Source organism: Rhopalosiphum padi, chromosome 2, assembly GCF_020882245.1.
Source record: "Rhopalosiphum padi isolate XX-2018 chromosome 2, ASM2088224v1, whole genome shotgun sequence".
In the NCBI taxonomy this organism is placed as follows: Eukaryota; Metazoa; Arthropoda; class Insecta; order Hemiptera; family Aphididae; genus Rhopalosiphum; species Rhopalosiphum padi.
In genome coordinates this window covers 79783321-79796929 of record NC_083598.1, presented here as the reverse complement: position 1 = coordinate 79796929, position 13609 = coordinate 79783321, and the positions used below count along the sequence as shown (strand labels likewise).

The following is a 13609-nucleotide window of genomic DNA, read 5'->3' as shown; positions in this document are numbered from 1 at the left end:
ATTTAATTAAATTAATTTTAAATTTTAAAAATATAATAAATATTTTGTTATGTTGTTTAGATTTATTAAGAAGGAACTATATAAATTATTTAAATTACTAAAAAGTAGAAACCTTTATTATATTTATGCAATTCAAATTTTTTAAAACGAATAGGTTGTTGACGAATAACCGGCTTAATCTAGATATTATATAATAAATGTGAATATATTTGTTCCATTATAAATTAACTTATTCTGCAACATCCGCATTTTAGCCAACAACTACGGAAACATGGCAGTTTATTGGGGTATAAATAAATGTTGAATGCAGACATATGATGGATTGTTTAATGGAACATGAAAGGAAATAAAATATTAAAGAAGATTGATTATGTTAAGAAATGTTTACTTTATTGAAATTCTTCAATTGATATACGTTGTTGTAAAACATTTTTTTTCTTTTTCTCGCTAATCAGCATCCTCTGCGAATGGTTCATTGTTGGTCTGAGCACAAATAGTGTATGATGTACTCGCACCCCATCAATTAACATAGCTATAGAATTAAAACCAAAAAAAAAAATTATTATAAATCAAATCATAAATGTCTCAAAAGGTTAACACTGCCAAATTTATTTTTTAAAACGTAAAATTTGGCACACCTGTTTATGGGTCGACCTTTGTGAAATGGTGGGGCGATTAAAAAGTATATTATAAAAAACATAAAAAAAAAGTTGATAAACCGTTGCCAACAATGGGGTTTCGTGCTGCAGACACATTCATCCTACAGCAGTAGTCTGCGGTGGTATTTATTTACATGGAAGGGCAAAGGATAGTTTCGAGGTTTAGTAATCCTTTTAGTTTAATTAAGTGAATACCTTGTAATGGTGCATTGGATAGCATACTGCAGTGATATGACTAAGGTGGAGAAGCTTAAGTGTAATATTTTAAAAATCAATACCTCACCGTTACAGTAACACAATGTAGAACTATGCGCGTATGACCACTCTATGGTACGTAATACGCGTACACACATGTATATTGGTGGCCAGAGACTTATTCCATAATTCCACAATAACAATAATACGTTATTCCAGTTGATTTCTTCGGAGAAACGACACAGTTAACTGAACGCCAGACAGAATTGAGCCTGAAAATTAAATATAAAACAAACCAACAAATATGTTAATAAATATCATGTTGACATATAAATAAAGTATGGACACGCGTAAGTGAACGTCAATGTGGGCAGTGGATGTAAAATATTTCAAAATTTGGGTATAGTGGCGTATCTAAAACCCACATTTATCAACTTCCTGAAATTCTTAACAATATTTACTTTTACTAAAATTAAATTTAAAATTTAAAAATAATAACCCAAGGCACAACAAAATAGAGGATCCATTGACCTTTTCAACCCCTTAAATACACCACTGTATATAATAATGAGAAATATATTTATTTGATACGAAGATCTTTCAAATTCAAAATAAGCACATTACATGATGAAGATGACCTACAACATTACAATGCATTTGGGAAAGGGCGGTTTTTTTTATATACGTAATATATTATGTGTAATAGCAGTAAATCGTGTAGCGTGACTCAATTTATAGGTCAAAACCACAATCCACGAATAGTCTGATGAATTTAAATCACAAATGTGCGAAACGCGCACTGGAATTGCACTGTGAAACCATTTATATTATTATTACTCGTGCAAATTCGTTTCTAAAAAAAGCTGATTAAAAAATAGAAAAAGGTATATTATAAATCAGATTTTAGTCTGTCAGAGTGATCTTAGAGCTGTCATTAGGTGCTCGTTTTAAATACATATATATTTAGGCACATATTATAATATTTGCGACTATGACTGTGATGGTGCCTCGCCTGCAAATAAAATACGACCATCCAAGAGGATGATAATATGTTAACGATAAAAATCGGAAAATCTCTGCATTACATCTGAATTCTCGAGACATTTTTAGAAGCTATTTATCTTCTTTGAGATCAAAATCTTCGGGTAAAAAAACTATTAAGACCCCCCAGAGGCGAAAGAAGTTACGTTTGTGTGATAATAAATTGTAACGAAAATGTAGAATTTTCGTTTGGTTACAAAAATTATAACTGCATATATACAACACACTTTAAGAACTTATTACACTAGGTTATGCATACTAGACAAATGTATACAATGGCGTACTTTACATTTGAAAATTACTCCCCCCTCCCACACAACCAAGAAATGATTTCTTCATTAATTAAAAACATTTACGTATACACTATGCAGTTTACTAGTTTAAAAGACGATATTTTATTGGCAAACCAAAATATAATAAACAAAAATGTAACAACGAAAATGTATTTACTTTATTCAGCTACACCCTAGAATACATTATATTATATGTATAAATTGATAATAATGTATAATAACTATCCTAGATTCTTAGGTAAATAAAATTGGATCCCCTTTTGAAATAGTCCATATAGACCCGGTTGGCCCATAATCGTGCATATTATGATGTATTATCGTAATATTTATCGGCATTTCAACGTGTAAGTATATAAATCAACTCATTATATAATTAGTATATTACCATTACGTAGTCTTGCGCGAACTAACTAAAAAATATTACTTTAGAGGACTAAAAACAAAAAAAAACCACTAACCGGATAACATGAGACTACAGGTATACAGAACATACACCACTTTGGAACTTAAGTGGCTAGGTCGTAACTCTTGATCAAATAACTTGCAAGCAATTTTAAGAGGACGCTATACCCGCATGTGTTGTCTCTGTCTTATACACGCGTACATAGCTAAAAACTGTTTTGCGCGGGACAACTTTACTCCCTCGATATTTTAATCAAAACAACCAAAATTATAAATCCTATTCGGAAGAACTTTACCTATGACGTAGCGTTTAATTTTTTTTTGATAACATGAATGCAATTAAAGTTATCGGTTTGAGAACTTTAGGTTTTTTTCATTTAATTATTAAAAATTATTGGTTACCACTATCAAAAAAATTAAAACACTACAAGGTAAAGTTCTTCTCAATGCGATTTAAAATTTTGGTAATTTTGATATAAATATTGAGGGAGTAAAGTTGTTCCGCGCTAAACAGTTTTTAACTATGTTACGCGTGTATAAGATAGAGACAACACATGCGGATATAGGCGTCCCATTAATGAAACATGATATAAACAATATTAATATAATATACTATAATAAAATGTTTTCATAATAAAAACATTTTTTAATATGTAAACAGTTGATTCTTTTTATTACATAAATTATTTTCTTAGGAAATTAAAAACATTGTTTTCTATTTTTAATAGTTATCAACCTACGCTTTTGAATAAATAAATTTCTAGTGATTTCAATACAAAAATCAAATTTAAAATCATTGCTTAGTTAAATAATTACTCGCTTGTATTTTAAGTATGAGATTAAAATGTATCTATTGGATACAAAAAAGTAAAACTTTATAATGATAGAACAAGTTTTTTCAGAATTATTATATCTTCAAATATTTTTTCAAAACCCCGTTATTTAGTAATGCATACTTAAATGTAAATATAATATGTATAGGTACATATAATTTTAGATATGATCAATGATCATCCTTGACTTAATTTTACAATAACTCATTTCGTTATCTAATGATAAATGCATGGAACGTCTTCTCCGGGTTAGGTATACAAGTGCACATTTTACATATCACGCAAACATCGTTTACTGCATGGGCGTCGTCCCCAGACTTTGTATAAAGGGGGGGAGGAAGGGTGCAAAATTAATTTAAGAAATAAATTTTAAAAAAATTGTATACATTTTATTTATAGTATATTATTACACTGAGCATAATAATATAAAATAATCAGTTATTACATTATTTTATCAAAAATTAAAGTATTCTGTTTCTACTAAATTAGAGCGTAACAGATAATAATTGGGAAAACAAATTAAAAATTCAAGGGGGAGACAAGGGCCCTGTTTTGCTTACTCTGGATACGTCCATATTATGTACTTACAATAATATAATCAAGAATAAAATTACATCACACGAGGTATGAGTCCTAACCACATAATATTTAGCCACACATACCTATCCAAACTTAGAATATAATGGTATGTAATAAATAATAAAATCTTGAAGTATTCAAAATATTTTGAGTTTTCATGTTCAATATCAATTTAAATTTTCCAACTCTTTTTTAATATGTTTAATATTTATTGAACACAAAAGTATTCATTACACTAATTACAATTAAATCATATTATTGAACTAGTAGTTTAAATGACTAAGATTTGGATAGAAAAATATTAAAAATAAATTTTTTTGGAATGAATACACTAAGAAAAGATATACTTTTTTATCACTTAATAATTTATTAATATTCGTATTGAGATACCGACAGCATTTATCTCGTGAATAAAAATTTAATCATTCAGATTATACATATTTCAATACTTCGTCTTAAAAATATTTGAAAAAAAAGTTTACATTAAAATATTTTACAAGACTGATAATAATATATTATTTTAACATTAAAGGTGCATAAATACAATATACACAGTTCTGCTAACACCTAAGACAACACCGAGCACGACGCTGGATGACCTGGTTCGATCACTGCAACGAATAATTTTTTGTTCTTTAAACTTACCACAACAGTTCCAACGTCATTTTACAACGCGCAAAATAACGCCTCCGGCAATAGATATATTTATTTATTTTTGTGATCCATCAGATTCGATAAAAAACTACAATTTAATACAATAATATGGAGCGTGATGTAGGTGTGCACAATCCGATATTGTAACCAAGATAAGATGATTATTTAAAGATTGAAAACGATTTTTTTTTCATGCCCAAATTACGACGCGCAGCTGAAAAATAATCATATATTAGATCTTCACAAAAACGGATAACTCAATGCCGCAATTTTACAAATTTAGCCCACCCACAGTAGCTATGTATAATCAAGACCTTATAACCCATTCAGATTGTAATAATAATTGCAAAATGTATTTAATCGAAAACCGTACAATATTGTTATAGCGAGTTTACATAAAATTCAAACATTTTCTGTAAAAAAGTAAACATTTGTATTCTTAAAAAAAAAAAAAAAAACATTGGTTACCATTAAAAGGCATATATAGTTTATGATTAATTGATCACTTTAAAGAAAAGTTTTAAAATGAGTCAGAGCGAATGTTCTAATAGAAAACTTTAGCGGTTGTTACTCGATAAATATCATGACCTTGTATTTTATAACTTTTTAATATTTTAAAAATTTTCTTTAACATAAATGCAACATGTTATGTTATTCAGAAATGCAATCAATGTTTTTTTTTATTCGAAAAGCGAAATGATGCCAAATTTAATGTTAACATCATGAAACATATTTATAATCAGAATTCTCATGACAAATATAATAAAGAATAAAATCCGGACCCATTATACACAATACATTATTGCAGCGGTTCTTAACCTGTGGTCCGCGGCCCCTTGGGGGTCCACGGTGGTTTTAAGAATATTAAAAATAAAATAATTTATATTACAGTTTTATGAAAAATTAAGTTTAATAAAAATAATTATAAATGTGTATGTTTTGTTATGTCTACTTCTATAATTTGTAATATAAAATAATTATTATAATTTTGGTTATGATAACATCTATAGATGTTTTGTAAAAAAAAAGTATTCGACAAAAAATTGGTAGGGGTTCGCGATTTCTAAAAAATCTTTCATCGGGGGGGGGGGGGGGGGGGGGGGTGTCGAGGGTCCGTGTTCTACAAAAGGTTAAGAACCGCTGCATTATTGTAATTTTAATACACATGCCATTCAATAATATATAATATTAATAAATTATATAACTCATAATTTACATAAATAAATTGTGACTGTACGATTTAATTTAATAATATGTTAATTAAAAATTAATACATCCAATAACGTATAGAAAACATTATTAACACTATCGTAGTATTCGAAACACATTTTTATGTTAATACATTTGGTGTATGACAGGTTAAAAGTAAGATCCATATTGTGTCGGTTAATACATTTTTCTGTCGATTAATTTAATTAACCGGCAGATGTTACATGTTAGAAGAATAATAAAAGGCGCTTACAGTACTCCTTTGAAGTTTTAGAATTATGATTTTATAATATTGTCTCGGTACACCTTTTCGTTCGCTCAAAAATCATCAAATTAAGAACGGTTCTTTCACACATAAGTTTCCGACGCTCTACAAATTTAAAATAGAAACTTCATTTCTAATTTTTTATAGAGCTGCCGGTTCCACTAAGAAAATTTTCGAAAGTCATATTATTACCATTAAACATTTAGTGAATATTTGTTTGCGTATTCTAGTACTATACGTATAAATATATAATAACTTATCATAACAGGAATTTGATAGTTTAGATGTTTAGAACCTATAATTTATAAAAATTAAAAAAATATATAAATTATACTTGAAATGTAACACAGAAAATAATGTTTTAAAACATCTACCAAATTATACTGAAAAAGTTAAATTAGTTTTTCTTATATTAAGTTTAATATATAAACTTATTAAACAAATTTTAAATTAGTTTTGCGAAAATCTTGATAAATTGGTTAAGTAAAATAAAAAATATTAGAATCTAAACGATAATAATTTAACAAACGTTTGATTAGAATTAAAACAAAATAATTACCTATAAGATAAAAGGTTATTTTAAATAATTTAAAGAGAATTATATTAAAAACTTTGAATAGATTAATAATCATATTACAAATGCAAAAATAACATTATTTAACCAAGTTATTAAGTTAATTTTAATTTATAGTAAAAATATATTAGAACTTAATCAACTCATCAGTATTAATGAAATTATTTTGATTTATTAACCAAAAAATATTACTGTTGTATTCAATATATTTATTTAAATTTAAAAAAAAATGACAACATCTTAAAAGAAAGTCTAGCGAATTTAACTTAACATTTTATAATCATGGAAACCAAGTAGGTATATTGTATAGTAGTATGTTTGATTGAAACTGGCCCTTTTTAATTAAATAAATGTTCTTCTTACGAGTCTCGCAGTGACTGTTATCATTAAATGCATTTAAAGGACTAACTTAATCAATACATACTACAAAAAAGTTATTATTAAAATAATATTTCATTCATATCGTTTTGTTTTCAATTGAACTGCCTAAATCAAGTTCTAAACCACAATGTTGACATATTGAGAATGCTGAAAAATTATGAAAATACATATAATATTAAAATAATATTAAATATAAAACCAGGCAATCTTCAATGTATTATTAATAACATTACACAAATACAAATCTATAATTATGTGTAATAATTATTATACCTTAATTTTAATCAAATTAATAGTTTAAATAAAACTGTCTTATCTTATGATTTATATAATTCCAATGAAATAATATGAAGATTGTCAGGTAATTATTGCTCACCTTCATTAAAATTATAAACGTACTTATCACAAATATTTTCAGACATACCTTCAGATCAAATAAACGAAGAATTTAATTCTTCGTCATTTTTAAGAGTGTTATATAAATACCAAAACGCTGTTGCCTCTCGATGGTCAATTTGAATGGCCTCTGTTTGTATGTTCCAAATTCTATATATATATATATATGGGATGCAAATAGAAACTAGATGCAAGATAAATTTGGAATTTATCGTGGAAAAATCAAGTCGTTTCAAAGGAATAAAAGATTTAAGATTAGCACGAAATTATTGAACATTAACTAAAGGATAAATTAAATACTTCCTAAGTATTACCATAGGCGTGTTTATGTGTCTAACTACTGATAACGGCAAAACCTATGATTTTATATTAATTTAAAACTAACTTTTAGGTTTTTTTTTTTAGTGGGATAACTGATATCACACAATACTTTTGGCCAGATCGGTGAAATACAAACCTACCTATAATTATTATACGTAATATAATTAGTTAGATAACTGTTAATTTAATACTATTTTAAACTTTTTCTATTAAAATGTTCATATTTTCTTAAAGTATCTTGTTTTAGATTGACGATGGAAATTAAAACTAGTATATAATTAATATGTTAACTATTATAACCATCGGCAGTGATTGGGAGGTTAAGCCTTTTAAAAACAATAATAGTAATAATTTTTTATATTGTTAATACGTTTATTTTATGTGGGAAGATTTCAATCCCTTTCTCCTAAAATTCAAACATCTCTGATATGCTATTAATAGATTATACATTTTATGTAACTTCAATTTTTATTTTCACAATCCTTTACATGTATGTTAAACAATAGATGCTAGTATTTAGGTATTGTTATTGTGAATGAACAGATTAAATATTCATCCCATTGTATTAGTGTGAGTGTGTGACCAGATGTAATCCTAGGAAATATTTATCCTGTTTTAGAAATCTACATCCAACTTTATGAATCATTCTACATTTGCCTAGCATATCTGCATATACAATAATTCAAAATATTAATTAATTTGTATGATAAAATAATTCAAAATATTAATTAATTTGTATGATAAAATAAATATTAATTGTAATGTGTAAATCAAAAAATATATTTTGTTGTCTATATTACTGTATTCGTGAATACATCATGATTTTACTTCTAAAAATATCATTAAAAAAGCATTAACCACTATGATTTTTCAATCATATTAATAATTGTTGTGGTAACAAAAATGGTAATACAGTAGTGTTATTATAATTATATAAATATAATATAATAATTGCAAGTTAAAATGTTATTATTTTTAATTAATTAATGTGTTATAATTTTATTCGATAGCTTTTAAGAAGGCGTTATTTCACAAGTGTTGTCTCAGTCTTACTAACACAAATCATAGCAAATTTGAATTCAGTAGCACATTTTATATTGTTAGCTTTAATATTGGAGTCAATTTACCTATTATTGATTTTATCATTTTTAAGTGAGTTATAGCTATGTAAAATATTACAACTTTAAAATATTCATAACAATCATAACTCACGTTCAAATGGTTATATCAATAAAAAGCATGACATACCCTAAATAATATTCTTAACTTTAAGTTTGATAATAAGTAAACTGACTTCAATATTATTAAAGCTAACAACATAAAATGTATTTTGCTAAACACAAATTTGCTATGATGTACGTTAAAAATTCAAAGACAACATATAATAGAAATTACACTTTTGGTCAGCAAATTATGGTAATACTACATTGGATAAACTTTTAATAGAATATTTAATTAATTTTATTTTTTATCAATTTTTATTTTATAATTCATAAACTGTCATTACATAGTTATTTATAAATACAGGTTTAGAAAACTTGATTCAAACAACATTGAATCAATGAGATAAAATATTATGGGAAGTAATTTATCTTTATAACAAATATTTTTCTTTGAGCACTGTATTTCAAATAGAAATAATATACTTTAATATTATGATGTATTCAATACAATACTCTCATAAATTCATAAATTTAGTGACGACAATCACCACCAATATCTATGTTAAATAAACTGTATAATTTAAACTAATATAATTTCTTTTTAAAACACTCTCTTTTGTTGTGTGAACAGTTTCCAATAAATTATATTCAGATTTCATAAAAGAGCCACCAACTTCCAACTTGTTTAACATCAGCTATGAACACTATTATTATTATATTTAAATGGTATACGTTTTTGAAAACATCCAATTGATATATAGATACGAGAATTAATATTACGAGTGCATTAAAAATCTATAGTACATAATTTATATTATATAAAAATACTAATTCCAAGTGTAAATTTATTTAATTAAGTGAGGTATATTAATGTATAAAATCAGACTTGAAACTGAACTAAACACAGAATTTATCATTTACTACAAATCATTTTATCCTAGAAATTTGTTCATTATTGAAATAATTGATGTGCACAAGTTTGACGAGTATGTAATATTACATTTTATACATCATATTATTAGATAAATTCATAACAATTTAATTCATATAATAATTGTTATAAATTTGAAAAATAAAAAGGTTTTTATTATTATTTAAACTATATGAGAAAAATACTGAATATGGTAGAAAAAAAATAAGGTACATTTCATTAAGATATAAGAATTTATATTTATATTTAAAAGTTTAACATTAATTTTTTTTTTTTTTACTTAAATAAGTCAGTTAACCCCAGTTTGTACAAACGAGGTTACTTCTTATTTGAACATTATTTTCTTAGATTAAAATATCAAACACCAAGTCATAATTCTAGTAAGAAGTATAATTAGGAAAATATATGTATAATAATTATATTAAATGAATAAACTATTTCGTGCACCTAAATTTACTTATGATTATATTGAAATTGATCTACACACACATACGCACACATACACACACACGAAAAAAAAATAATAAAAATTAATGAATGGTTCATTATAAATATTTAACTTAAATTTAAATATATTTAGTTTATATTCTCTTTCTTTTGAATAGATCAATCTTTATATTTTATCGTTGTTATTAAAAAATATATTAATAAAAAAATTACAAAGTTTCACTCGCAATACGACATATTTCTACCCATTCTTCCTTAAAATAACGAGTCATTAATTTCAACGTTTATTTATAACCGATAATCAATTATTTTGTTTTACAACTATTTTAAAAGTATTTTATTCAAAAATACAATAAAAAAAAATCTACCTAATTAAGAACTATTGAATAATATAGTCCAGTATACTAAACCTAACTGTTATTATAATAATCATACAATTAAACATCTTAAGAGAATATGTAAAACCTCATAAAAGCAAATATTTGTGTACACTCTATACCAAAACGCATTAAATTAATTACTACAGAGAAATCCAAAAAAAAAAAAGAATTGGATTCTTAATCATCACAAAACTAGTATCAACTAGTATTAACTTGTAAATCATCTATATGGTTATTCACAAATTATGATTTTGGAGATAATATTAAGATTGCCTATTGCAAAGTTACCTATAATATTAAACTTTATAAAAAGAACAATTAATAATATATATTATATTAATAATTTCTAAAGTCAATGTTACCAGTAGGTAAAAAAAAAGTTTATGAGACCATTGACTAATGTAGTATGAATAATATAAAATCCACTTAAAACATTAAATTATATAAAAATGTATACCATTATTATAGTAGGTAATCGAAATACTGCAGTTTTAAATAGTCATACAGCCTATCAGCAATAAAAATATAAAAAAAGAAATCAATAAGTGAAAAAAATTCAATCCATCATTCAGTAACCAGAATTATTCTGTTTTTAGGTTGAAAACTATAGCAAATAAGAAATTATAATTTGTATTGTTGTGAAAATACAGTTGACTAAAAATGAGATTAAACCTATATTAAATAATCCATAAGATAGGTACCAAAATAAGTTTTATCCTATGTCAAGAAACATAAGCGGTTATGTGATATTGCAATGACGAGTAGACAATCATTTCAGCTTTAAATGAAGACATTTAACTATCCATCTTCAATTTTTTGTTCTATTATCTGTTTATTCTTAGGATCTTTTTGAAAGATTAAAATCTTCTACGATCCTGGCCGTTTCGTCTGTCTTGACCCCACCTTCCGCCCCTGTCTCCTCTAGGGCCAGCGTCGAAAAGGCCTGGTGGCGGCAATACTCCTTGATTGTCACGTACAAAAGTTTCCACGAACGGCGTCGATTCCTATCGGTTATCAAATCAATCAACGCATTCATAGGGAATTAGTCATGTAAACAATAAATTACCTAATATTAAAATAACAAAATATTCAAAGAAGTAAGCTCTTGTAAACTTTTCTTTAAATTTGAAATACCAAAGAGATATGCATTGACAAATTTAAGTACTTAATACTTTAGAAATAGGTACTGAGATTTAAAATTAAAAGTTCTTTATTCTAAAATGATAGTGATATGTTATAGATTTAAAAACCAAAATACATATTATGAGCACACAATAATACTCTTAGGCATAAAGGTAGACTGATATCATAGGTTCTCATAAAAACCTCCCATATAATAAAAATATATCAAACTGGTAGATTTTTTATTTCTGATTAAGATTGTTTTTGAATTTATGAAACACAAAACCCAAGAAAAAAAGTATAATACTACTTTTAAAATGTTATTTTTTTATATGTAGATTTATTATTTAGTTTTAATAAATAGACCAAAGTTTTCATGGCTCAACATTTAATAAAAATTGTTATGAACCTATATAATTAGAGATAAGATGAGACATTTCACAAAATCTATTATAAACACATTAAAAGACCTCAGAAGTAAAAATTACTGCCTGAACTTTTAAGATATATATCAATAAATAAAAATTAATTATAATTCTTATATAGAAAATTTTGTTTTCAATCAGTTAACTGATAACTCCCAATTAAAGTTTTTAAAGGAACTGTACTCTATGTCTATGACTAATATACTAGTATGTTCACTTAATTTAAATTGATATGAAATTTGTCATTTTTTTTAATAATAGAAGAAAGTTTTATTTTACTAAAATTTTATAATCTAAAAATACAATGATTTATTTCAAAATTAATTTTTATGATCAAATGATTTAAAAATCAAATTTTTAATAACATAACTTTATTAGCAACAGTATTTTAAGAAAAATGAAAGTGATGCAATACTCATTTTATTATATCTAAACTTATTAAATGCATTAACAAAATAAATCAATTTAAAAATTATAATTGGGTATATGTATATAATTATCTATTTTATCATAAACGAAGAGGTAAGCATCTGATATAGGATATCACATTTCCTCATCAATGTCTAATAAATATACAATATTACAAATTTTCATTAAACAGGAACCAATTTTGTGTTGTTAGTTTTAATAAAAGTGTCAATTGATAATTTAATTTTTAAAAATAAGACACATTTTTAGAACATTTGTTTTTCCTTTTTTTTATAATATTTAAATTAAAAGGGCGCCACATCCACACATGATGTCTCCGTCTTATAAGGATATAATATAGCAAATGTATCATATAGCAGTCACGTTTAGCTGTTAGTTTAAAAATTAGAGTGACCTATTATGAAACTTGATGGTAAAAATATTATCAGTATTCAGTTTTTTAACAAGTTATGCGTATATAATAGAGTAAATTAAAAATGGTCATAACTCACTTTTTTTTTTTTTATTAATGAGATTTTAACATTAAATTATAATATCTCGACAATTATTACATGAATCCGAAATAAATATAAGTTGGTAAAGCTCACACTCTTAAATTCGGAGGCCTGATTGCAGAATAAAATTTAGCGTACGATTGATTATATTAACATTGTCAGTTGAAAGAACGCCAACAAGGGTAAAATTAATACCAGAGGTGGAAAAGAGAATCTTTGGATAGAGAGAGATGGATAATTTATGAATAGGTGTTGGAAGTCACAGTATTCTCCACAACAGTTAGGTAGGGGACAATACTAACTACTGCCGAGTCCCAATTTAAACGAGTGGTGTGGTAGTAGGCAAGTAGGCTGTGACCCGTGCGTAATCCAGTGAATTTAGTTATGGCAGCGCGGCTCATCTTGAGGGATTGAAA

General features: G+C 25.7%; 1 protein-coding gene across 5 annotated transcripts in view; it reads right to left on the bottom strand.

The window, feature by feature from the left end:
* Positions 1–368: 368 nt before the first annotated feature.
* LOC132921208 (hrp65 protein-like) overlaps positions 369–13609 on the bottom strand; it is a 28246-nt gene continuing 15005 nt past the window's right edge. For 2 of the 5 annotated variants that reach the window (XM_060984083.1, XM_060984084.1), the window contains one exon: positions 10111–11727. In XM_060984083.1, the coding sequence (XP_060840066.1) occupies positions 11581–11727 (147 nt within the window). In that variant the 3' untranslated portion in view covers positions 10111–11580. The other 3 variants (XR_009660839.1, XR_009660838.1, XM_060984085.1) reach the window with 3 other exon arrangements.